We start from the raw sequence: 26,893 nt of genomic DNA, 5'->3' as shown, positions 1-26,893 counted from the left end.
CTCAATGGCGGCGTCCTGTGAAACCGGGTAACACAGCGGCTCAGCCTCCGATGATTTAGGTGTGTTTTTAAAACATATTCATAGTCTATATCAGTCAGGTCGCGGTTTATTGCTGTTGAATAATTTGTTGTTATTGCTCCTGAAAGAAATGCTGATAGGGGTTGAACAGTTTGTGCTGGATGTCTTTTATCCCTTTCCCCATCTTATTGTTTCTTCATTCATAAGAATGACCAATCACAATCATAGTCTGTTTCATCTGATTTGCATGAAGTGTATGTAGCTTTACAGTGACGCTCATGTCTGTAAAAGAACGAAAAAATGTAACAATTATGTAGCAGCTAATCGACACATAACGTTACATTGTAGCTACGTGGCGTTTTATTGGACAGTTAAGTCCTTTCTTTGTTTTACCGATACTTCACACTAACTTTAATGAAAAAATAATTCACATTTCCCAGTTTTTGCTCAGGTGAATATGGAAGTTATTTTCTGTTGAGACGTTTTATTATCACGTTATTGTCCAGGAATAATATATATTTCATTTAACAAACATTGAGCCTATAGTTTATCGTCTCAATATATGGGATAAGTTGTTACACTGGGAACAATGATTTGAAAATACAATTTTTGTGTGATATTGAAAATACTATCCCAAGAAAAAAGGCCAACTTCTACATAATATTTGTATGTACAGTTTGGCCTATAGTTTTAACGTTATCGCAATTCCGAAGCACAAAACAATTAATAGGAGTTTTTATGACAACATGTCCATTTGTTCTCTGATGTATGAAAACATCAATAAAAGTTTTCTTTTCTTTTTTGCAATTTCTAGCCATTTTATAAATGCATGCATGCAAATAATAATTGTTCTTAAATATTTCTTAATTATTACAATTACAATGGTGTTATCTTTATGTTCTTTTAGCAGTGTCTGATCATGAGGGTGGTCTTTGTTGTGCTGGTCTTGCTGAGGGTCCAGCATGTGCACTCAGCGTCTAAAGGAGTCGTCGCCAGTCTTCAGGCTAAATGGTCCATGACCCCTCTCCTGCTGGAAACAAGGTGGGCTGGAGTATTTATTCTCCCATAGTTCAGTATTTTACTGGCTACCCTTCATATTTAAATAACCAACTTCATGCATAAAAATTGATGTGTTTATTTGTACATATATTAACCTTTTTTAAATATCAAGTATTTAGTTTAAAATGTATATAATGGATATTGAACGTTTTAGCTGTTTCAACTAGTTACCATTTCTTCAGTTGTTCACAATTTAATCACAGTTTCATGCAGTCCTACAGTGTGATACAGTGCAAAAATCTCATGTGGACTCTAATGTGAAATGATACAAAATGTAGACATTATTATTAGAATTATTCAAAAATTAATTTATTAATAAGATTTAATACAAATTAATAAGAATTTGCTGCCTTAATTAATAGCCTTGAATCACCTAAAATGTTGTTTTACTGTGATCTCTTTATAGCGAAACTTTGAGAGGTTTTTTTACGTTTGTCTTATGTATCTGTTGTTTTGTAAATCTATTTTTATTGCAGTGAGTTCATCAGAGAGGATGGTGAAGAGAAGTTCTGGCAGTTTGTCAATACTGTGAAGGAGTTAACTGTTTACAAAAATGGAGGTAATGACTGACATTTCATCTTCTCTGCTTTGATTCCTAATTCATTGAATGGTATGTAAGATTGTGTTTGGTTAAACTACACAATAAGTGGAAAATATACAGAGACAGATATTCTCTGTACTTCCCTGTCTTTAGAGTCTGTCCGCTCGTATTATAACCTGATCATCAAGAAGGCTGGGCAGTTTTTGACAGATCTTCAGGTCAACCTGCTGAAGCTGTCTCTGTCTCTCAGGGCTTACTCACCGGCTGTGCATGCTTTCCAACAAGTGAGTCCTTTTCTGTGTATCATAATAATGATTTCATACAAAACCAAATGCTTTACACTTCTGGTTTAGTAGAGTTAGTATACTATCAATAACATATGTACATAAGTATTTTTTTATAAATCTGAAGCTTTTTAAAATATTTGTCTATTTGAAATGACTGCTATTATGTGGTTTACCCCATAGACGTATTGTTAGCCGTTTGTTCTTAATCTATAGATAGCAAGTGATGAACCTCCTCCTGATGGCTGCACTGCTTTTGTGGTTGTTCACGGTCAAAATGCCTGCAGCACCAAGGATATGAAGAAGCTTTTGAAGACTGCAGCAGGCAGGTAACACTAGCCAACAGTATACTGTATTCAAAAATATTTGGGGAATATTTTTTCTATACATGGGTTGTGTCAAAATCAAGTGGTTTCTCATAACCTTTCTTTTATGTGTCATATGCAGGCCAAGACCTTACCTATACAAGTCTGACCACCAGTACCCTGGAGTCAATGGGACAGACCTGCCTGTAGCTGTTCTTTATGCTGAAATCGGCACAAAGGAGTTCAATACTTTTCATAAGGTTCTGTCAGAGCGGGCACAGGAGGGCAAACTCATCTATGTGCTAAGACACTTTGTGTCTGTGAGTATTAGCAGTGTAATTTCATCATGATTTAATGTTTTATATAGTTTCTGAATTTATTAGAGTCTGTGCCATATAGTAAATACCTGTTGCCCCACACACTGATTTCTCACCACAGGAGCCAAAAAATGAAAAGATGCTGCTGTCTGGATATGGTGTTGAACTGGCAATTAAAAGCACCGAGTACAAAGCTGTTGACGACACACAAGTTAAAGGTATCATAAAATCTCAAATAAATAATAATAAGTAATAAATGACAGAACTCAATAACAGTTTTATTCTAATAGTCAGTGTTAAGAAATATGCATTAAATTATGAGTAGCTTGACAAACTGCACTACCCTTCAAATGTTTGAGGCTGGCTGTGCTGATTTAAATCTAGCAGTTCTGTTGTGTTTGTGTCCACTGTCCAAGTTCAGTAACGCAGGTAGTGACGATTCTCTCCGGCCAATCCGTGATCAGCAGAGTTTACACGTCACGTTTTGGTAACGGTACGGTTCACTTGGAACCCCAACCGAGGTGGTACTAAAAAAAGTACCAGGTACTGTACCCAGTGGAAAACCCCCCAAAAGTGAACCGTACCGAGCAGTACCGTGCCGTACCATGCAGTGGAAAAGCGCCATAAGACTTTTTGGAAGAAATTAATATACTGTTATTCAGCAAGGACACATTAAATGAACCAAAAGTGACAGCAAAGACTTTTCATTGTTACATAATATTTGTATTTCATATACAGTAAATGCTGTTCTTTTGAACTTTCTATTCAACAAAGAATCCTGAAAAAATCTATCACCGTTTCCACAAAATTTTAAGCAGCACAGTTGTTAATAGCGGTAATTTACAAAATGTTTATCGAGCACCAAATCAGTACATTAGAATGATTTCTGATTTGATCAAACAAATAGAACCTTGGTGAGTATAAAATAATCTTTAAAAAAAAACATTAAAAAAAGTGTACCAACCCCTGACTTTTGAATGGTAGTGTAGTTTCAAAGTAGTGAAACTACAAATTTAGTAGTAGAGAAACTACTTCCTGGAAAAGAATAAGTTCACTATAAAATAGAAGTAGCTAATGATATTGAAACAAATAATTTGAAACTGACATCACCTGAATTTGTTTACAGAATCCAAATCACTCACCACTGATAATGAGGATGAAAATGATGAAGTCCAAGGATTTCTGTTTGGGAAATTAAAGTAAGCACTCTGATTTATTTCTCTTTGTTATACCTTTTATATCTATCCATACAGTAGATCAAAAGGAATAATAACATTTGCACATTACAGTATGTGAAACAGTGTCTCACAGTGTTCTTTTTCACCTCCAGAAAGTCTCACCCAGAGCTTCAGGAGGAACTTAGAGAGCTGAGGAAGCATCTACTGGAGAGCACCAATGACATGACTCCCCTCAAAGTGTGGGAGCTCCAAGGTGGGCAGGCTGCTGTTATTGATGGTCCTCTCTTACGGTGTTCTGGTCTCGGTGCTGTGTCACCCAGTGAGATTAAAGCGATCCACATGGTTTCTGGAGAGAACTGTCCACTTGATGAATTGGGAAGCAGTGGAAAGGTTGCAGTTTGTACCGTCTGCTTGCTGCAGTGATCTGTCCTATTCCTTTTCAGACTTCTGAACAGATGCTCATGTTCACAGCCAAGTGCAATTTTGCACTGTAAGACCTGGAGCAAAGTGGCTAAATAAGAGCTGTTTTTGTTTTGCGCTGATAGATAAATGAAGCAATTTATTTTACTTGACATGAAGGGCTCTCATGATGGTAATCAGGATGGTTATTGAAACAGTCTTTGATTTTGTGATAACTTTTTGGAATTGTAAGTGGTAATAACTTTGATGTGGAATTTTTACCCTTTCGTCTGGACTCTATAGACTAGTTTAAAAATCAAGCTGTATGGCAACCACAGTCATAATGTTTTCACTCATCAAAAATACATTTCTTAATTGCTTCTCCCAAAAATGAAAACATATTGTACTTATTCTTATGTTGTTCTAAACCTGTATGATGTTCTTTCTTTCTTGGAACACAAAAAAATTTCACTGTTTTCCATACCATAATGTATCCTATTATAATTATTATAATAATGAAGCTCATTCATCCAGATTCATTCACAAATCAAAAATTGCTGCGTTTAAGATGAATGCATTAAGGAGAGCTAGGGCATATGTTAAATTTCAAAATGTTCATCATAAAAACTGTTGTATGTTGTGTGAAATACTTTTGATACCCTTTCATCATGAAACTTGAAAGCTCTTGTCCCCGTTCAGTGTAATTGCATAGAAGAGAACAGCCATAGATTCTTCAAAATGATCTTGTGTTTGTGTACAAGTAAATTATGACAATGTTGAATTCAGCTGTTCGTTTAATTACAAAATTTTAGATTTATATTTTAATTATGAATAGTTTTAACTAACTCTTGCATTGCAGGCATTTTTCATGGATTATTGGCTCTTTTAACAAAGATTTTGAAATGCCTTTTTCTGTCTTTCCAATAGACCTTAGTTTCCAGGCGGCATCTCGGATCATGACTGTGCCAAAGTTTGATTCTCTCAAATTGATGCAAGACCTCAGCCAAAATTTCCCAAGCAGAGCCAGGTAAAAAGTCTGAAATTCAGTCTTGGTTTCTCTAAGAAAAAATCCTAGACAGAAATCATTACCTTTGTTACAACTCTTTGCATCAGAACTCAGAACTCAAAAAGAAAAAAGGAAAGATTTACACCAATGTTGCCTTTTAAAAGGTTCATCCTTATAGAATCCTTAAGTCCAATAATTAAAAGAAAATAATGTAAACATTAAAAATGTTGAGAACAGGAATATTTGTAACCGTTATTGTTGTAGAATACTCAACTATGCATTTTTGCATGTATAACAGCACAGAATGCATGCATATGCATTATGTGTAGGTCATTTTTAATGTGTGACTGTGACTTTCCTCCACTGCTGCTCAAGACAGCTTTATGTGCGGTGTTCAGAATTTGCTGAGTCAGAGTTACTGTGGTTTACAGTTTGTCAGCATAGCAGATATGGCGTCTAAGAGGGAACAGGTTTTCTGAGATTAAAATTAGTTTTTATGACTGTTCTGGGATGTTGGCGGGAGATGGTACTGACTGTACATGTTTTACTGTCCCCACAGATCACTGACAAGAGTGGCTGTAAACCAAGACATGAGGAAAGAAATAGAAGACACTCAAAAGGTAAGGTTTTATCAACAGCTTTTCTGATGAGCACTGTAAAAAAAAAGTTTCAAGTGCAGCCATGTGGGCCAGGATTTTTGTGATTTATTTTTAGAAAATTAAACATGTCCTCTCTAAGTTTGATGAGTACTCTGGAGTGTCTTGAGAGTCTCAGATGAAGAATCCAATACAAAAAGATCATGTTTCAGCAAATCATGTCCATACTGAATGATGTGAAGTCCATAAAGTGATGGCGTAGCTGACGGGTCCTTAAATTTCAGAGGTTGAGTGAGTCGATGGGGATCCAACCTGGAGATGTCAGTCTGTTTATTAATGGAATACACGTTGACCTGGACATTCATAACCCTTTCAGGTATGATCTCTTACCAAATGGTAATTGGGACCACTAACGTTCCTCAACATGTTTTATGTATGTTAAACTCATTCTGTAAATTTGTTCATTCTCGAATGCTCTGTAGCATCCTGGACATTCTCAGAACCGAGGCTAAGATTCTCGAAGGTCTTCATAACCTTGGCATCAGAGGAAGCAGCGTTAGTAAGTTCCTGCATTTACCATCATCAACCACTGTAGAGGACAGCTACGCTCTGGACATCCGCCACTCATCCATTATGGTAAGACGCTAATTATTTGAGTGTGGTTGTAGAGCTCTGGAATTCTGGAAGTAAAATACCATGATTTAAGTCTACATAGAGAAATTGGTTTTAGTACTAACTGATTAATGTATAATAGAACCTTTTAAGACCTTTTAATGACCTGTCATGAGCTTCTTGGAGCTTCTTGCCAAGTATCAATTTTGAATCAAATGTCGTGATTTTTTTTGTTTGTTTCATTTTTGCTAATGCTAAAGTTAAATGGATAAAATACTTATGGAACCCAAGCTGCAGATAAAATGGGTGTTCACTGCTCACATAAAGGCTTTCACAATGTAACAAATGTCTGTCATTTTCTAGTGGGCTAATGATATTGAGAAGGACTGCATGTATCGTCACTGGCCCTCAAGTGTCCAAGAGCTCCTCAGAGCAACATTTCCTGGAGTTATTCGACAAATACGCCGTAACTTCTATAACCTGGTGAGTCAACTTGCTTGTGACGTGAGTTGATTATAGTCTAAGCTGAAATCTAGCTGTGTGCGCAGGTTCATGCAGGGATGTTTATCCCCGGATGCCCCACTTTTTTAGCACTGCTGCAGACCCAATTTGTATGAATTTGTTCATTCTAATTCTAATTTGTGAAAGAATGAAAAATGGTTTTATTTGTTGTTTGCAGGTTCTGTTTCTTGACGCAATACAAGAAGAGAGCATTGAGCTGGTGAAATTAGCAGAACTATTTTACAAACATAACATTCCTCTGAGGTTTGTGCACTCCACAATAGCATTTAATTCATTTTACTTGAACCTTAGCATTTTTTCAGTTATATATATGACTTGTACTGAAATATGGGATTCTGATTGTTAACTTTTGAATAATGACTGCTAAACTGTGTAATGGACCATTGTCACAGAAAATTCCTTATATAGCTCTGCTATTTTCATGTCACTTAATGGTTTCTTACGTATAATTTCAACTCAAATCAATATTTCATGTCCATTTTTATCTGTTTGGTAAGTAACCATGTAATTAGCAGCTGACGTTATGCCTTACTTAACATTCATGAGCCCTTTGGTACTGTTCAGTTTTATTTGTTGATAATTTTATGGTTGGTGAGATTTTATGCCAGATTTGATATGCATTTATGTTTCCGTGTCGCTTAGGATTGGGTTTGTGCTGGTTGTCAGTGCGGATGATAAAGTGGATGGGTTTTTGGATGCAGGTGTTGCTCTCTTTAGGCTGTTAAACTACATCTCAGAGGAGTATGATGAAGCACAGGCTTTTACGTCCATGGTGTCAGTGAGTATCTTTGTGGTTTCTCTGACTCTCTTTCAAATCAAAATGACTTTAATGTTACTTTAGGCTTCTCCTTCACATTAAGGTATTAATATTTGAAGGCCTGGTTTATACTGTGTACTATAGCAGATATTTTCAGTTATAATGTACTGTACACATTCTTTTGTTCAAGACATTCATTTTATGGACGAGGAAGGAGGGATATCCAAAGATGTCTTCTGTGAACGTAAATGTACTAATTTGGTCATTAAATTCTATTGTTTTTTTTTGTAAAATCCAGATATTTAACAGGGTGGAAGTTGGAGAGACTCTTTCTGTGGATACAGTAACTGCATATCTGAAAAAGAAATTTCCAAAAGCAAATGCTGCCAGAATTCTTGGAGTGGACTCAAGCTATGATGACAACAGAAAGGTAATGCTATTACACAGTGTTACAGTATGTGCTCTGTGATGACCAAAAAAAATGTCAGCTTAAACTGCTGTATGTACATTTCCTTTTAAAATTCCCAAGTTTAATGTGCAGAGAATTACATACAAAATATTTTCAGTGCACATTGCATTTTTATAATTGAAATACAACTTAAAAAATGGCAAGATGGTTTTCATAGCATTGGTAAATATAAACCACTGCTTGTTGAAAATTCCTAGGAAATCAGGGACATAAGATTTAATTCGGAAATAGATGTCAGTGCCTTTATGAATGTTTAGTATGATGTGTTTTTTCAGGCTGGAGGAGGGTTTTACAGAAAGAGTGGTTTAGGTGCTTTACCAGTGGGTCTGTTCAATGGTATTCCACTCAGAAGTGAGGAGATGGACCCAAAAGAACTAGAGATGGTTCTTCTGCAGAAAATCATGGAAACTACCAACTTCTTCCAGAGAGCTGTCTTTATGGTTGGGTACCTTTTTTGGCTTTATATCTCTTACTGTGTTTCTTCAAATTCATTGGTTTGACCATTTATTTTTGTCACGCATACATCTGTGTGATGTGATTTGTTGACTGTAATCCTTTAAATGTGGTTGGTTAGCAAGTTCTAAGGCGTTTCCTGTCATATCCAGGGTCAGATCACTGAGAGTGTTGATGTGGTGGACTTCCTAATGGAGCAGACCAATGTAGTTCCCCGTATCAACCCTCTCATTCTGAGCTCTGAGAGGCGATATCTGGATTTCACTTCCTCACCAGGTAGCCCTTTAATGATCACCTGACCCAAACCAGTGCCAATATTGATCTGTCATCTCACCATATCATTGTCACTGTCACGGTCACACTCTGCAATCTCCTTCACAATTATTTTGTCACATCACGATCATCAACATATCATTACCCATACCTTTACAGTGTTCATTATTAACTGCCTTAATAATGTCTGTTATAATTGAACAAATAGTTGCTGATGACTGGGATGACACAACTATGTTCTCATACTTGGACTCGAAAGACAAAACAGCAGTTGTCTCTAAGAAAATGAAGTATTTCATCAGAGATGGTGAGTCGTGACTTTTTAATTTATATTTTGTGAGGGGTTTTATATTTTATAATGTTTTTAGTAGCTGCCATCAATTGTCAAGTGTTTGACAGTGCACTGCCAATACTGCTAGTATAACATCATAATTAACATTACATTGTTGGTTTAATGTTACTTTCAATAATTTAACACAATACATGTAGACTTCTTAGCTAAAAACCTATCCAAACTGTGTTTTTCTAAAAAGCATTAGACTAACATATTGATACTAACACCCAAAAAAATTTAATTTTGATTTCATGGGGACTTTAAGTAACATTCTTTTACTTCTTCTTTAGAAGAGGAGGTGTTGTACGGAGTGACCATGTGGATTGTAGCAGATATTGAACAGCCCTCTAGGAGGCAGTTGCTCCGGAACGCCTTGAAACATATGGTAAACTACTGCAGTTTTTATTTCCAATTAGTTGTAACCACAGGAATCGCATCTTCAGAGAGCAGAAGTACACGTGCATCTTAGTAATTAATCTGAGAGCAATTCATCTTTGAAAGCATTCTTCTGGTGTTGGTTAATGAACAAAATCCAGAGTTAATGATCCAATTGATATATATATATATATATATATACACACACACACAAAGTACAATGCAGAGTAATCCCCATTTTGAATGTTTTTTTAAGTATACATTTTAAAAATCGCAATATTATTGTAAAAAAAAACAGTTAGTGCCAGTTAGCTCCCAAATGTTTCATTGAATCAAATCTGTTTTTTTTTTTGTTTTTACATACAAGTGACTTTACTAATATCACAATTCTTCCTCCCAAAATCTCTATATGATGATCACTGTTTCATTTTGTTAAGTAAACTTACCCAAATGTTTAAGACATTCATAATCGCATAGTTTATGTTACTGGTTTGCTGTGGTCTCCTTTTGGAGAGAGTCTCTAATCCAGTGTTTGTTTGTAGAAATCCAGCAGCTCCAACTGTCGTGTCGGGGTGATCAATAACCCCAGTGGAAAGCCCACAGAGGACAACAGCGCTCTGTACCGAGCCGTCTGGGCTTCTCTCCTCACCCAAAGCAGCAAGAACATGCTCGACTTCACCCTAAAACTCCTCAAAGAAGAAAATGTGGAGCTCCTCAAACAAGGCACCAAGATTAAGCACTTACTTAAACAGGTCAGTGGAGTGTGAAATACTGTGTCTGGGTAATGTGGAATTATGTGTAGAGCATTTTGACTTGGATTTATCTTAACACACCTGTTCTTTTCTAGCCTGTCTGTCTTTTTCCATTTTAATTTATGTCACTTGAGTTAAGTTGCTGGAAATGTGCCATTCTCCTGTCAGTCTGATTTGAAAGACCAGAAAGTATATTACAGAAATACATAATTCCATGTTGGCTGTTTATGGCTGCAAGATTATTATAGAATTATATTGATGCAGATGAATGACCTCAAGATACAACCAGATTTTGGAGAAAGAATATTTTATACAACTATAAAAAAATAAAAAATATATTAGAGGTGCACCGATATTAAATTTCTGGTCAATACGGAAAAGCCAATAAACATGGCTGATATTACAGTTCTACATTGTTACAAGTACTACGAGTGAATTTAGACATCACAACCTTATAATGTACAGTATAAAAGATGGATATTAATTTTAAAAAGATTACATATCCATATGGACAATATATATGTGTGTGTGTGTGTATGTAATATATATATATATATATATATATATATACATACATACATGCATATATATGGAACGATATTCCGGACAATTTTAAAAAGGAATTGCAAATTGTATTTTCAATTGCGTTTTCAATATGTGGCAATTTATGCGTCCACATATTGAAAACGCAATTGAAAATACAATTTGCAATTCCTTTTGAAAATTTTCCGGAATATCGTTCCATACATATATATGTATATATACATATGTGTGTGTGTGTGTATATATATATGTATGTATATACACTAATTAAATGTTTTATTTGTATCAGTATATAATAGAATGGATACATACAATATCCATTCTATTATATACTGATAAAAGTAAAACATTTAATCTTAATATTGTGCAGTAACCAATATAATACAGATATATGGTGCATCATTAGCTGTAATATAAATTGATCTTTTACATAGTTTCAACACTTTTTAATTGTTAAAATCATTGTAATGCACTGCCTTTTATGATGTATTGCTTTCATTTAATGTGTTTTCTTAGTACATAGTAGCTTTTGTCCTCCCACTTGCAGTCTAGAAGGCTTGTGTCTTCCAAAGCACACAACAACTTTTATAGTTTCCTCCTGTCATCACCATGAAATGACACAAGCAGGGCCTCTCTTCTTTTCCATGGTGTGCCTTCACCCCATCACCACATCCAATGAAAACGACTCAACCACATGTAATTTTCTCAGACTTGCACACAAACTACATTTCTGGGAATGGCTGCCCTGTATCTCCTACAACCGCAATTGGAATCTAGGGTCTTATTGACAGAGTATTGCAACTCTCAGAAAATCTGATTGGTCTGTAAGATACATGGAGAGCTTTCTTTTGATTCTTTCTGTCCTCTTGTTATTTTGTTGTTCTGCTCCTTCTTTTTATTTCCATCGTAACATATAAGATAAGAGAAAGTGTTCCATCCAACCCGGCATTCCTGAGTTTTATTAGTTGAAAATGGTTGGAGAGAGATTCTTGGTTCCCTGAGAGCTCGTGTCTAGGACCTGTAATGGCTCTTATTGGATGGCAGGGAGAGGTGTTGTGCTGATATTAGCATTTCGTTCCTTTTCATAAGGGCCAAATGCTGGAATCACTAATAATCTGACTCTGCACAGCTCATACACCCGAGATTTGTTATTGGCACTGAAGCCATTTTTCATTACAAGTCTGATAAATGAAAATGTTTAATGATTGATTAGCGCTACACGGTCTCCAATGGCAACACATTTTTCATAGGTCTAGACAATTTAATACTCCTCTCAAAATACTCTAATGACTGCACTTGCACAAATGTGCCCTCTTTTGTTGTCAATAACTCACCGATTGACTATTTCCTCATTGCAGTGTAATCAAAAAACAAACTAATGAGCTGATCGATTTGTTCTTTCCACATTTTTACTACACTTAGCTCAACTCAGGGGACCCCAAACCAGGGGTCGCACAAGATTTCACCCCCTATGTCTTCAGTGCGATATTTATTCAGAAGAATTATTATTCTGAAAATAATTATTCGTTATGTCAGTAAAGATTCAGTATGTATTATACATAAACGTACTGTATAGTAGGTATATAGCTGTTTTCAACATTGGTAATAATAATAAATGTTTCTTGAGCAACAAATCAGCATATATTACAATGATTTCTGGAAGATCATGTGATATCAAAGACTGAAGTATGCTAGTAGCTGCTGATTTTTTTCTTCCAAGTAGTAATTATGTATGTTGCCTTTTTCAGGTATTTAAGTGTTAAATATGTGTTTGGTCTCCTTTAGGGTATGGACCATGATGCCTTTGAGAAGAAGTTCAACATGATGGAGGTGGACTTCCTGCACAGCCAGCAGAAGTACTGTAAGGAAGTTCTGAAGCTGAAAGCCGGACAGAGCGCTGTAGTCAGCAACGGCAGGGTGAGATTCACAAACAACCCCTCCTCCTTTGGTCAACTAAAGAAAATTTCCATGGGAGTTATGAAATCATTTATAGCCTAATGACCTATGGTACAGACCGCTGATCTGGATGATGAATAGTCTGAACTCTAAGGTCTCACCAGTTGGTCCCTCACATGGGACCGCTCATTTTGTTGACTCAGTATTAAGCAGTTTGCTTGGCCTGTCCTAACCTGTGAGGAGAAGAGAGAGATGAAGCCTGGCATTAATTCACCAGCGTCCACTCAGCATCCTCTGCTGCAGGGGTCGTGCTTTTTCAGCAGAGTCTTTGTTGACAGACAAGCACAAAATGGGCTGCAGCCTGAAACATCAGTGACATTCCATCATTCTCCAACACACCAAAGTGATCCCCAGAATTTTTCTTCATCCTAAAAAAAACTATGGTTTCATAATTTCCGCTATTTTCTTTGGGTTTATTAGATAGTTCATATAAAACAGGGCTAAAATATATATTTAAGTATTTTTTATAACATTTTGAAGTATATTTATATAACATTTAATGTTTTATGTTTGTTCATTTATGTTATTTATTTATTTATTAATAAATATTGAAATATGAGCAAAATAATTACATTTTTAATACAGGCACAATGATTTTGTAACTGATATAAAAATTTATATTAACATTTTTTTTTGGTAAATATTAAAATATGGGTAAAATAATAGACATTTCTAATACAGGCACAATGATTTTGTAACTGATATAAAAATGTACACTTATATATATATGTGTGTGTGTGTGTGTGTATATATATTATATATATATATATATAATGTTTTTGTAGTAATATATTATTTTAGATAATTGTATATAATAAATTTTTAAATATGGGCTAAATAATATACATTTCTAATACAGGCACAATAGTTTTGTAATGATATTTATTATATACAGTTATTTAAAATTATATATTACTACAAAAACATTAGATTTTTATATATATATTTATATATATATATATATATATATATATATATATACTCACTTTTGAGGCATATGAGGTATTTGTCATTCATTTCTTTTAGCTGCAGTCTAATTGGCTCTAAACCATTAAAGGGTTTTGCTCTGCAGATGACATGGTCCACTAGCCAAATGTAAACGAAAAGATGCAAAACAAAATTAGCAAGAAATGAAAGGTTGGTTAACTTTCATATTCTGTGTTAAAAAACTCGAGAGTACATTCAGGGTGAAAAAAACAAAAACATGTTGATATTAAAAGCCAGAGCGACAGTCTGGCGGTTGGCCTTGCTTTGATTAGCATTAAAAATGTTCTGCTATGGACATGCATATAAATGACTGTCTCTCTTATTTGGATATGGGTGGTTTTGAAGTGTTCTGGGTGTAGAAGTTTGAGCCGCTGTACAATGGTAAGCAGTAAGCACACACGCTCTGACACTTTAGACCCGTGGTGCTGATAGTAGATGCAGACTGAAATTCCGCCTGTGACTTCCACCGAACGTCACTTCTGACTAACAATGAGCTCAATGTCTTCACTAGGTCCTGAGCCTACTGGATGAGGAAGAAGAGTTCAGTGTGGAAGATTTCCATCTGCTAGAGAAGATCACACTTCGCACTTCAGCAGAAAAAATTAAATCTAAGATCAAGCAGATGAACTTGAATGCCCAAAAGTATGCTGTGTTTTTGCTTGTCACCCCAAGCCGATATGACTGTAGATGTAATATTATTTGTTTGTGAGAGGCAAACTGAAACCTGTTATTGCTCTTCACAGGGCCAGTGATCTAATCATGAAAGTAGACGCTCTCCTCACTGTATCACCTAAAGGAGAGGCCAGGAAAGACGTCAAATTTCTGAAGGACAAACACAGGTGCAGTACTAAGACTGTCCGTATTTTAAAAAGAAAATAAATACTTTCACCCCAATGCATTTCACCAGACTCTTTTGCCGCTTTTGTGACTGCAGACCATAGAAAATAACATGGTTGCATAAGTGTCTCAGTGATGATGTCTGCTTTGTAAATGTATCCTTTGAGTCGGTTCTTTTCAATTAATCACTCTTATCGGTTCATAAATGGGTCTGAAACTAAATCACAAATTGGTCAGACAACTCACTCAATGAAAGTGTGAGTCAGCTGCATATTCAAACATAAACCCCTTCCACCCAACTGGGTTTCCATGGCTATGATCAGCTCCTCTTATTATTTATGCATATTCACAGCTAATTGTGACACTGAAGTAGTCCATTTGCATTATCAGTATGTTAAAAGCCTCTACTTCCGTTTTTCTCATTAACGCAACACTACCAATGAATCAAGCTGACCAGATGTATCTTTTAACAGCGTTCTTCAGCTGGCACAGCGGGAAGATGAGGTGTTCTATGATGTGGTTGCCATCGTGGATCCTCTCACCAGAGATGCACAGAAGTTGGCTCCTTTATTAGTTGTACGTACAACTTTGGTCACGTCTAAGTTTGTATTGTTCCTCAGGCCTTGTTTGTTTGAGATTCAGCTGAGAGACAATGAGCTTTGTCATTGCAGAATAAATAATTCTTAATGTCCAACCTCCTATTCGTTTCATTGTTTTTTTATGGTCTGTGGATCCTTAAAGAACTTTTTTATATAGATGTAGAACGTGAAATGAGAGCGGTTGGCTCATCTGTATGCGGTCCTGTGGAGCGTGACCTGGAGCCTTCCCTCCTGAATCCTGTTGTTTGTGAGTGTGTGAGTGGTTAATAACCAGGCCTTCTCCTCTGTGTGTGCTGCAGGTGCTTGGTCAAGTGGTCAATATGAAAGTGCAGGTGTTCATGAACTGTCGAGCCAAGCTGTCTGAGATGCCCCTGAAGAGGTGAGCGCAAAAGCTTAATTAAACTTCAGCTCTGAGAGGGTCGGACACACACACATATATATAGCAGCAAGTGATGTTCTGCAGGTATTATCTTGTTTTTTGTTTTTTAACAGAGTTCAGTGGTTGAAATGGTTAATGTGAAGTCCGGGGGGGGGGGTCATGGTTTCAATACAAAGCACTTTTTTTTTTTTATATATAATCTGCAGAGCTAAGGACTAATGCAACAGTTTAGAAGCTCTTTTTGGAGTTTGATAGCCCCTGATCTGTGAGTTTTATATTTTCTGTGGACCGACTACCCCTTAGCTGATGTATAAAAAAAAGATGTGGTGAAACATCTTAGCGCAGCTGCACTGATTTAAGACACCTGCATTTCATAGAAATTGATATGAAACTTAGAGAAATTGTGATCTCATGCTGCGGGAAAGAAAACTTTTTTTTTTTGTTAATATTGGAAGAAATGGGTGGAGTATTATAATGTAAACCATAATCTGAATTTGTTAAACTACACTTACCTCAAAATCAGAATGTATATCCCTTGTCCTGTTATTTTAGTTATTTTATTATTTTGTTTTTTCCCTCTCTTTCTTTAATATTATGCAAATAATATTCCTGAAAATCAGTAATACAAATAAAGGTAAAAAATTAGTTAATAACTAATCATACTTGGTTTATTCCCAAAAGAAGCTGAAGTCAAATTTAGAAGTATAGATTAGAAGTATACTGAAAATATTTTGTCATGGAATTCCTAGCTATTCCCAAATAACAACATATCACCAGTTTGGTTTATAAGATTGATGTTTTATACATTTCACATTTCCATTGTCTTTCTGGCAGCTTTTATCGCTATGTTTTGGAACCGGATGTTTCATTCTTTGGCAACAACTCCCTTTCCCCTGGCCCTGTGGCCCGCTTTACTGAAATCCCAGAATCCCCTCTGCTCACTCTATATATGATCACCCCAGAGAGCTGGATGGTAGAGGCGGTCAGGAGCCCATATGATCTAGATAACATCCACCTACAGGAGGTATGAATTCTAACTCTAATTGCAGTATTTATACATTTACCAATGCTGAGTAGTGCACGTGATTAGTTTTTTGTAGTTCAGACTGCACAGTTGCTGCAATAGTGCTATGAAATGTTCACATGTGTCCTGATCAGCCAGAATCTCCAAGAAAAAGATGTTTAGTGTCAGTATGATGGATTTGGATGGATAAATTAGTCTTTTTCTACTGTTTTGTCAGGTCAGTGGTATAGTCAATGCAGAGTATGAGCTTGAGTATCTGCTGTTGGAGGGCCACTGTTTTGACCTGTCCACAGGTCAGCCTCCCAGAGGACTTCAGTTTACACTGGGCATGAGACGGGAACCTCTCATGCATGACACCATTGTCATGGCCAACCTGGTGAGTTTATTCTCTCTTCTTTGCTTTTTCCTGAATATATGTTGTATTTATTGTACTAGGAATCTTCCTAGTTTGGTAAGAGTTACATTGACCCAAAATGAGATTTCTCGCATCATTAACCCACCTTTATGTCATTCCAAACTTGTATGACTGATGTTCTTCTGTGGTACACAAAAGCAAAAGCTAACCCACTGCATTTCACAGGGCTATTTCCAGTTGAAGGCCAACCCCGGTGCCTGGATCTTGAGGTTGCGTGAGGGCCGCTCAGAGGACATCTATCAGATACAAGCGTGAGATTTTTTTTCTGTTCACAGGTTTACTTTTACATACTAATGTTCAGAAGTTTAGTGGTCAGTAAGATTTTTCAGTTGTTGTTTTTTTAATCTCATGTTTACCAAGGCTGCATTTATTTGAACAAAAATACAGTTCTGTCATGACAACTCTCGGAGGGATTGGCGTGGGAATGTACATAACAATGTTAATGTATTTGGTCTTGGCGGAATAGATCTGCTATGCTGCTGGTGGTGCAGCAGAGCACGTACCGAGACTTGCTACTGCCAATACATCCACAACATGCTGCTGTGAGCATGTAAGAAATACAGTTGCTCCACATGTAACTTATATGAATAACCCTCATAGCATACATGATCACCCCGAAGCAGATCTATACAGGTGGAGCTGGGGAAGGTGGAGGGATTCTGAAGTGCGCTGCAGCTGCTACCACAAGCATTGGCCAAGTTTTTGAATGTTGAGCAGCGAGCTCATTGGCTACCAATACAAGAGAGAACCAATCAGATGTGACGTGATAATGATGTCATTGTCATATTGAGTTAGATCTATCGGACTGCGCCATCTAGAGTTTCATGCCAGAACTTTGTATTTAAAAGAGCTATTTTAAATTGTAATATGTAATGATATATTCCTGTTGTGGTAAAGGTAAGTTTTCAGTTTTCAGTGTCACATAATCTTTCAGAAATCATTCTAAAAGCTGGAATGAATTTACTTTTGCCCAGTTTTTTGCCTCGATTTTCAGTCTGGGCAATCATTTTTTGATGAATATAAAGTTCAGAAGAACAGCATTTATATGAAATAGAAATCTTTGTTACTTTATAAATGTCTTTTACTGTCACTTTTTATCAAGTTAATGCATCCTTTCTGGATATATTAATTTCTTTAAAAAAAATAAATAAATCTTACTGACCCCAAACGTTTGAAAGTTAGGTTACATTTGGCATATCTTGTTTCCACGTTGATTTAAAATCCTTTAAAGTTACGTATTTTTATCAGCGCATGCATTCTCTGGGAGTCAAACCTGTCACCTTGGGTCTGCTAGCGAGGCTGTACGAGGAATACCGATACCATCCAAAATAAAGGACAAAAAGAAAAGGCCACACTCAAACTAATAGTCCACATCAAAACTCTAAAATGCTTGTCATCAATTTTCATTCCTTCTTCTGATTGTGCACATTTTAGCAGTTCTTTAAGGAAACATGGTTGTTTTTTTCTTTGAGAATTAATGAAGACAGGAAAATTTATACCCCATTCATTCAGGTTAAAGTTAGAGCGCAGTGTCATTTTTCACACTGCTAGTGTGATTATTCATACAGTCTGAGGTCTGGCACAAAACAAAACCAACTGAGAAGAGGGTGTGTGTGAGAGAGAAAAAGAAAGTATCTCTCAGACACACACTGCTGACTGCTAAATGAATGGAAAGGCAGTGTTTTGTCAACGTGCAATTCACTGATATCCTGTTCTGAGGAAGTGCAGCCTAATGGATCCAGGGTTTCATTTATGATGCCAGAGCTAATGGCACTCTGTGTCCTGAATCACTGGACATTTATTATGCTTTCATGTCATCACAACTTTTTTTCTGAGACATGAACAACTTGACAAAAGGAACGCTCAAAATAAATCCAGTATTGAATTGTGAGTCATTGGTGAGGAATCAGAGTAATTACAGTGATTGCAAGGCAGAACTATTGATATTCCTCAAATTATTTACTAGCTGTTCTTCATCTTCTTCATTGTTTTTCATCCTTGTTGTTCTTATCGTACTTCTTCATGTCCCTCTTCTTCTTGTTCTTGCCCTTTTTTTTGTTGTTTTTCTTCATCATATTCATTCTTTTGTCCTTGTTCTTTGTTGTCATTTTTGTTTTGTTCATTGTTTTCTTCTCCTCTGTGTTGTTCTTCTGTATGTATTGTAATCGTCATTATTCTGTTTATCTTCTCCTGGCTGATGTTATTGTTTTTCTGTTCATCTTTTTCTTGTTGTTCTTCTGTTTATTTTGTCCTTATTGTTCTTTTTCTGTTTATTTTATCCTTGTTATTGTTCGTTTTCTTGTTCTTCTGTTTATATTGTTCTTGTAGTTATTCTGTTTATTTTTTGTCTTTGTTGTTGTTTTTCTGTTTGTCTTGTACTTGTTCTAGTTTTTTTTATTTTGTCATTTTGTTGTTTTTCTATTGTTGTTGTTCTTCCCCTTCTTCTTCTTCTTCTGCATTGTTTTTGTTCATCATCTTAGGTTTAATGCAATTTAATTAATCTGAAATTCAACTGCAAAACCTATAGACACCATTCAAACTTTAGTAGATAAAGTAAGCCTTGTGTATTTAGAGTTACAGGTCTGTAAATTTTAACATGCTTGATTTGCTGAATTGTAAGCACTGATATTTCCTTCAGGAAGTGCACATAAAGTATATTTGTGATCATATAGTGTTGTGTATGTATGTTTTAGACATGATGGCACGGACTCTCCTGTTGATGCTGGTGATGTCATTGTGGTGCTTAACAGCTTCCACAGCAAGATCATCAAAGTTAGAGTAAGTTTGTAATGTTATTATAGTATTCACAATCTATTATGCCTCCATATAAAACACCAGCTGATGGGACCAATGAAAAAGTAACATCTATTCAAATATTAGGTCCAGAAAAAGCCTGACAAACTCAATGAGGATCTTCTAAGTGAAGGAACAGAATCCAAAGGCTTGTGGGATTCCATAACCAGGTGAGTCTGATTTTTGAAGCACTAATCACATCTTAGATCACTTCTTAAAAAGCTAGAGGGGAACAACACTTTAAATTTCTAAATAATCACAAAAAATATCACTGAAAAACAGACTGCAAGATCTTTGCTATGGCTGGGTCTGCATAGAATCTACAGAACGTGAAAGTCCAAAGTTCTTTTTTGGATAGTTTGATAACAGATTCATTCATCAAGTTCTGCAAAAATCTCTATAGCCAGTGTGAAAAAGGATCTGCAGATCCTGGGTAGGCCTGTCTATGACTGTTTGTGTCTATGTAAATACACACAATACCATTCAAAAGTTTGGGGGTTGTAAAATTGTTACATGTTTTTGAAAGAAACCTCTTATGTTCATCTAAGCTGCATTTATTTGATCAAGATACATTAAAAACTGTACTGTTGTGAAATATTATTCCTGTGTAAAATAAGTGTTTTCTGTTTTAATACATATGTAAAATTAATGTAATTTATCATAGCAAAGCTCAGTTTCATAGCAAAAGCTCAAATTTCAACAGCCGTTACTCCAGGCTTCAATGTCACATGATGCTTGTGAAAACTGTGATACATTTTCAGGATTCTTTGACAAATAGACAGTTCAAAAGAACAGCATTTATTTGAAATAAAAATCATTTCTAACAGTATAAATGTCACTTTTGATCAATTTAATGCATCCTTTCTGTATATAAGTATTCATTTCTTTGTATAAACTTACTGACCCCAGACTTGAACAGTAGTGTATATTTTGCATATTAAAATGCCGAGGGTTTGCATTTTAATTAACAGCTGTTTATTACGTTTTGTGATCTGTCTCCTTTGTTCATTGCTGTCTTTGAGAAGTGTGTGGAGTTCTTTGGAGAAAAGGTAGGGAACTTGATCTCTAAATGTTTCACTTTTTTCTTTTACTCACTTTTTCTTGTGTCAGTAAGTGACACAACAGAATTTCAGTTAGTTATCTGTGATCCATCTTTTTCACTGAGTTTCCCCTCAGCTTGATTTTTACAAATCATTCTCCACAATTAGAAATAGTTTGCCAGGTTTTTTAAAAATTCCACCTTGTCTCAGCAGGGTTACATCACCTCCATTCCACATTATTAAACAAACCTCATCTCACCTTTTTTATTGGGAAATATGTAGCTTGGAAACAGGAGACCGAAATGTTCCAAAGGTGTGATGCTTGCTATTAAAAAAAATGGTCTAATGTGAATATCTGTGTGAAGGCAGCAATAGGTGAGATCTTGGCTAGGGTGGTTGTGGAAAGCTACAGATGGCACTTGGTTTTGTTTTGTGGTAATGATTGAGGTTGAGATCTTCAGAAATCTCTGAACCACCTCAGAACATACATACAGAATTCTTTGTCGACATGAAATAAAATAAAATCACTTGTGCGGTCTCAAAACCTATTAGGCTGAACCAACAACTTGGCAAGTTATTGCCAAGAGATGGTCTAGCATCATTTACTTAAAGATTCCATTTAGTTTCATATTTTGATACCGAATTTCATTTAAAAAATCTATTTGAAAAAATGCTGTTCTTTTGAACCATTTAAAAGAATCCTGAAAAAAGTTTATCACAGTTACTACAAAAATATTAAGCAGCACAACTGTTTTCAGCTTTGCTAATAAAAAAAAAAGTTTCTTGAGCAGCAGATCTGGGGAAGTCGTGGACTAGGGCTGCACGATAAATCGCATGCGATATTTAATGCGCATCTTGTCAGAAAGCCGGTTCTGTAATCAGCGGTAAATCTCCATCACCTGCGTGCTTTCACATTGAGCAGCATTAACTACACAGAGCCGTTGTTCACTGACTAGCTGGGCAAAAAATCGCGCGAATATGAACGTGGTTTTGCGCAGCTCGTCAGCTCGTCATTTATCGTGCAGCCCTATCGTGGACTAATGGTTAGAGAGTCGGACTCGTAACCCAAAAAGGTTGCGGGTTCGAGTCTCGTACCGGCAGGGATTGTAGGTGGGGGGAGTGAATGTACAGCGCTCTCTCCCACCTTCAATACCACGACTGAGGTGCCCTTGAGCAAGGCACCGAACCCCGAACTGCTCCCCGGGCGCCGCAGCAAAAAATGGCTGCCCACTGCTCCGGGTGTGTGTTCACGGTGTGTGTGTGTTTACTGCTGTGTGTGTGCACTTTGGATGGGATAAATGCAGAGCACTAATTCCGAGTATGGATCACCATACTTGGCCACATGTCACGTCACTTTCATGTCACTTTCAAATCAGCATATTAGAATGATTTTGAAAGGATCATGTGACACTGAAGCCTGGAGTAATGGCTGCTGAAAATTCAGCTTTTGTAATCGACAAATAGTCCACATAATCCTGTTATTACAGATTATTAGCAGAGCTATATCCTTGTTGCTGTGCCGAGTTTTTTTAGATAAGTGTGTGTTTTTTGGGTGTCTTGCAGCTTTGCCGGTGGCCCGAGCGTGGACGAGGATGACAAGAAGAAAGACGTTCTCAACATTTTCTCAGTGGCCTCTGGACATTTATATGAGCGCTTCCTGAGGTAGGACCACCACTTGCACCCATGCACCCATGTCAGTGTCATCTTCAACTCTTCACGTATTTGTACTTCCCAATTTTCCCCTTATAGAATAATGATGCTCTCTGTCCTTCAACACACCAAAACCCCAGTCAAGTTCTGGTTCCTCAAAAACTACCTCTCCCCCTCATTTAAGGTAAGATTGCTATCATTCCCAGCATGCTCTAGGCGCTCACCTGGCCATTCTCTGACTGACTGATGCATTTTGTAGACCAACATAGCAAGAGCTGGCTGAAATGACTTATTTCCAATTTGCCTGGCTGAGGTTATTTTTGAGAGTCAAGGTGCACAGGTTTTTTAATTTATTTTTAATGTTGGTTTTGACTGACTTTACAAAGTTTATGGCATCAGATTTTTTTATTTGTTTACTTTTTTTATGAGAGATGTAAGTTTTGTTTTGTGATGCTTTGCTCTCAGTTTGATATCCGATTTCAGTTTTAAGTATACACCTTTTAATATAGGGGCTGCACAATTTGTGTAAAAAATCAGATTGCTATTTTCTGATAAAAATTACAATTGTGAATTAAAATTCGTTTTGTTTTGTTTATGCTTATTTGTAAGGCTACACAATTTTCCCTAGCATTTTGTGATTATAAAATAATAGTAATAATTTTACAAAAATAAAAATATCATTAAAACAATTTTTTAAAAGTCATTAAAAATTTAATATTTAAGAAAAATAATCCAATAATAAAACTAAAATTACAATACTAATACATTTATTGCCTGCCTTAAATTAATTTTCAAACATTAAACCATGAGCGGAACAGAAGTCATGCTACGCAGTGGATGCTCCAACATTAAAGATTAAATTAATGCTTTTTCAAAATGAGGGGAGAATGATCCATGAATGTGTTAATAGATATATTGTGCTGGGTATAGTGTGTGTTGTCCTCTGTAGTTTATCCCTTTCTGCTTGTGTGTGTGTACAGGACACCATCTCTCACATGGCGAAGGCTTATGGTTTCCAGTATGAGCTGGTCCAGTATAAGTGGCCCCGCTGGCTTCACCAGCAGACAGAAAAGCAACGTATCATCTGGGGTTATAAGATCCTTTTCCTGGATGTGCTTTTCCCCCTGGCTGTGGACAAGATCATCTTTGTAGACGCTGATCAGGTGACCTTACGCATGAGAAAAACAGTGGTTCTGAATGAAAAACCAGCATATTTGTACATTTAGCAACAAACATGATCTCAATACAGGTTAAATTCAGTGAGTGGCATCTCAGAAGTAATTACAGCTTTTTTGCTTTTTTTTTTTTTAATCCTATTTCATGGATGAAAATTCAAATGAGAATTCTGTAATTATTTACTCATCCTCATGTTGTTCCAAACGCATAAGACTTTGATTCCTCTTCATTACTGTGAGGTTTGGTTTTGCATGTCAAGCCATTACATTTGAGCTTCTTTTTACCATATGTGATGTGTGTTGATGTTGATCCATGTTTATATGTGAATGAAAGCCTAAATTGAATTTGTTCATATACAAGACATGATTGTGTCCCTTTCGGAACCATTCACAAATGGATTGCTTTTCCAGTGTATTTATGAACTTTTTGAAGCGTCAAAGTTTTGGGGGAATGGACTTTCAGTTTAATTAAAAACAGCTTCAATTGTGTTTTTAAGATGAACGGAAGTCTGAAGGGTTTCACGCAGCATGAGGGAGAGTAAATTACACAATTTTCATTTTTGGGTGAATTTGGGTGTTTTTGGGTCTCAATTCTTGGCGGTCTGAACACAAAATGAGTCAAGAAAATTATAATAAAAAATCATGGCTGATATTACTTCCAGTTTATCCATACTACATGAAGGGCATGCAGAGCTTGTTGCATTGTGGGAAACAGTACTCTGTACAGTGTTCTCTGTTGTATGTTGCACATTTTAGCAGATTTAGTCATAGATATAAAAAAAATAATGTGTTTGTTTTTGCATGTTGATATGCATCCATTTCCAACCTGTAACAATACATGTCTTACAGTTTGCCATTTTTTAATTAATAGCAGCCAAGAGAATTCACAGGCACTTTTCCAACAATTCATCCTGTTAGCACATTAGCAAATAGTGATACCTATCATAGGCAAAACATAACCCAGCACACTTTATATTTAGATTGTCAGGGCAGATTTGAAGGAGCTGAGAGATCTGGCTCTAGAGGGCGCCCCCTATGGGTACACACCATTCTGCGACAGCCGAAAAGAGATGGAAGGCTACCGTTTTTGGAAGACTGGCTACTGGGCTTCTCATCTTGGACACAGGAAATACCACATCAGGTTAGACCACAACAAATCACAATAACGTATGTTTAAAACACAGAATGTCAATTTTGTCTTGATAGATTATAGATTTGCTGTAACATTTTAAAATTTTTGAGAGGAGTCTGTTGTTATATGATATGTGTAATATTTAATAAATGTTGCCCTTTTTCTCCAGTGCATTATATGTGGTGGACTTAAAAAAATTCCGGAAGATCGCAGCTGGAGACCGCCTCAGAGGGCAGTACCAAGCCTTAAGCCAAGATCCCAACAGTCTGTCTAACCTGGACCAGGTATGTGCTTGGCATCACACATGTTAACCATTAGAGAAGACTTTAATGTAATTTAAATATTCTCTGTGGGGTTTGATGGGATCTTCCATCAGGACAATGATCCAAATCAAACATCAAAACCAACACAACAATGTCTCACTGAGCACAAAATGAAACTTCTGCCCTGGTCGTCTCAGTTCACTGAGATATATATAGATATATATATTCTATATATATATATATATATATATATTACAGCATTTATTAGTCTTTGTTAATATACGTTAATACAAATATTAATATTGTTAATTGCTTGTTATATAACTTATAAGATATAACTTTTTATCTAAAACAATGTAATGGTAAATATTGAAATTAACATAACTGACATATACTAAGATTATTAAATGCTGTAGATGTATTATAGCTGATAATTCATGTTAACTGATACAGTTAATATAGTTAACTAATGTTACCAAACATAAGACCTTATTGTACAGTGTTACAGATAAACATTAGAGTTTAGATATTTTATATCCCCTAGCATAACCCCACGTATTGTATTTGGCACTGATTATAATTTCAGCAATAACTATCAATTTGCTTTGTTTCATTTGAAAAAAAGAGCACCTTGAAGACGATATTTGAAGTGATATCAGGTTGAAATGCCTGTAGTCTGATCATACCCAGATTTCTTCATTCCCACTATGACTAACGCACATACAGAGAGCGACAAAAATAGTAGTCTCATTTACACCCTCTTCCTCTCTGCCGGCTGCTCCTGGGAGGTGGAGAGGGAAACGGCAGTGAGGGAAATGGGTGTGAGGGCTGCAGCTCACAGCACAGGCTGGACTCAGGTCTGATGCAGGTTTAGAAGAGTGCTGACCTCCACATTCCATCCAGCACACTCTCACCTCATTAATGTATACCAAGTTTAGTTGTGAAAGTCTTACTCCAGTGCTGTGTGGGGTTATTTTTACTCAAACACACTATAGGGAAGCAATTGTCATTTTTTTGTTTATTTTATTCTTTTATTTTCATGCCAACGTGCTTGCAGTCACCCCATAATATCATTGCTTTACCGTTCCATAATAATGAATAGTTTTCTCCTCTATATGGTGCTCATTCGTTTTGCTGTTTAAAAACGTTTAATTGCTAATTAATTGCTAATTTAATTACAGTTAAATCCCTTTTAGTTTAATATATATATATATATATATATATTAATCAGATGACTAGAAAAGACTTTATGAAAACTTTTAATGCAATCATGTTCATTGCATAAAGACTCAGTTCTTAAATTCAGTCATACAGTTGATCTAGTGTATTTAGCCGTTGTTTGTCATTAGCACAGTTGCTGATCCTTTTCTGTGCACACGAACACATTTTTATATAAATCTGATGATTCAACAGAAAAGCTATTGGGTCTTGAACTTTAAGCCTCATGTTTCTTACAATATGATGTGTTGTGTGAATGTTAATTTATTCTTAATCTACACTGCCGTTCAAAAGTTTGAGGTTGGTGGTAAGACTTTTTGTTTGTAAATGTTAAATATTTCAATCAAATAATAATTGAAATATTACAATTTTAAAAAACTAATTTTCTACACTGAACAAAATTATAAACGCAACACTTTTGTTTTTGCCCCCATTTTTCATGAGCTGAGCTCAAAGATCTAAGACTTTTTCTATGTACACAAAAGGCCTATTTCTCTCAAATATTGTTCACAAATCTGTCTAAATCTGTGTTAGTGAGCACTTCTCCTTTGTCGAGATAATCCATCCACCTCACAGGTGTGGCATATCAAGATGCTGATTAGACAGCATGATTATTGCACAGGTGTGCCTTA

The 26,893-nt window shown here is 36.1% G+C and overlaps 2 protein-coding genes across 3 annotated transcripts in view; one reads left to right on the top strand and one right to left on the bottom strand.

Annotated features, from left to right (window-relative positions):
* The window catches only part of LOC107663813 (UDP-glucose:glycoprotein glucosyltransferase 2-like), a 26,949-nt gene continuing 56 nt past the window's right edge, over positions 1-26,893 (top strand). Inside the window, exons 1-38 of the mRNA XM_016454160.1 lie at positions 1-59; positions 926-1,059; positions 1,554-1,636; positions 1,772-1,902; positions 2,119-2,231; positions 2,350-2,527; positions 2,646-2,742; positions 3,651-3,723; positions 3,855-3,955; positions 5,029-5,128; positions 5,667-5,727; positions 5,988-6,079; positions 6,186-6,339; positions 6,679-6,798; positions 6,995-7,080; positions 7,480-7,615; positions 7,893-8,024; positions 8,339-8,503; positions 8,669-8,792; positions 8,998-9,096; positions 9,414-9,508; positions 10,041-10,250; positions 12,579-12,710; positions 14,248-14,378; positions 14,480-14,575; positions 15,047-15,149; positions 15,472-15,551; positions 16,386-16,575; positions 16,793-16,951; positions 17,156-17,241; positions 19,684-19,768; positions 19,871-19,953; positions 20,809-20,832; positions 22,387-22,485; positions 22,573-22,657; positions 23,454-23,636; positions 24,629-24,789; positions 24,950-25,064. Of these exons, the coding sequence (XP_016309646.1) occupies positions 938-1,059; positions 1,554-1,636; positions 1,772-1,902; positions 2,119-2,231; positions 2,350-2,527; positions 2,646-2,742; positions 3,651-3,723; positions 3,855-3,955; positions 5,029-5,128; positions 5,667-5,727; positions 5,988-6,079; positions 6,186-6,339; positions 6,679-6,798; positions 6,995-7,080; positions 7,480-7,615; positions 7,893-8,024; positions 8,339-8,503; positions 8,669-8,792; positions 8,998-9,096; positions 9,414-9,508; positions 10,041-10,250; positions 12,579-12,710; positions 14,248-14,378; positions 14,480-14,575; positions 15,047-15,149; positions 15,472-15,551; positions 16,386-16,575; positions 16,793-16,951; positions 17,156-17,241; positions 19,684-19,768; positions 19,871-19,953; positions 20,809-20,832; positions 22,387-22,485; positions 22,573-22,657; positions 23,454-23,636; positions 24,629-24,789; positions 24,950-25,064 (4,284 nt within the window). The 5' untranslated portion in view covers positions 1-59; positions 926-937. The remainder of the gene's footprint in view (positions 60-925; positions 1,060-1,553; positions 1,637-1,771; positions 1,903-2,118; positions 2,232-2,349; positions 2,528-2,645; positions 2,743-3,650; positions 3,724-3,854; positions 3,956-5,028; positions 5,129-5,666; positions 5,728-5,987; positions 6,080-6,185; positions 6,340-6,678; positions 6,799-6,994; positions 7,081-7,479; positions 7,616-7,892; positions 8,025-8,338; positions 8,504-8,668; positions 8,793-8,997; positions 9,097-9,413; positions 9,509-10,040; positions 10,251-12,578; positions 12,711-14,247; positions 14,379-14,479; positions 14,576-15,046; positions 15,150-15,471; positions 15,552-16,385; positions 16,576-16,792; positions 16,952-17,155; positions 17,242-19,683; positions 19,769-19,870; positions 19,954-20,808; positions 20,833-22,386; positions 22,486-22,572; positions 22,658-23,453; positions 23,637-24,628; positions 24,790-24,949; positions 25,065-26,893) is intronic.
* The window catches only part of dnajc3a (DnaJ (Hsp40) homolog, subfamily C, member 3a), a 19,263-nt gene continuing 7,615 nt past the window's right edge, over positions 15,246-26,893 (bottom strand). The window contains exons 13-14 of one of the 2 annotated variants that reach the window (XM_016454261.1): positions 22,637-22,639; positions 15,246-15,255 (exon numbers count right to left, since the gene is read on the bottom strand). The gene's annotated coding sequence lies outside the window, so the exon portion shown is untranslated. Of the gene's footprint in view, positions 15,256-15,737; positions 15,752-16,059; positions 16,064-22,636; positions 22,640-26,893 lie in introns of those variants that run through there. The other variant, XM_016454260.1, reaches the window with a different exon arrangement.

The sequence above is a fragment of the Sinocyclocheilus anshuiensis genome, unplaced genomic scaffold (assembly GCF_001515605.1).
Source record: "Sinocyclocheilus anshuiensis isolate Anshui unplaced genomic scaffold, SAMN03320099.WGS_v1.1 scaffold976, whole genome shotgun sequence".
NCBI classification, from domain to species: domain Eukaryota; kingdom Metazoa; phylum Chordata; class Actinopteri; order Cypriniformes; family Cyprinidae; genus Sinocyclocheilus; species Sinocyclocheilus anshuiensis.
Note: the sequence above shows the minus strand (reverse complement) of the source record. Positions and strands in the feature narration are given on the sequence as shown.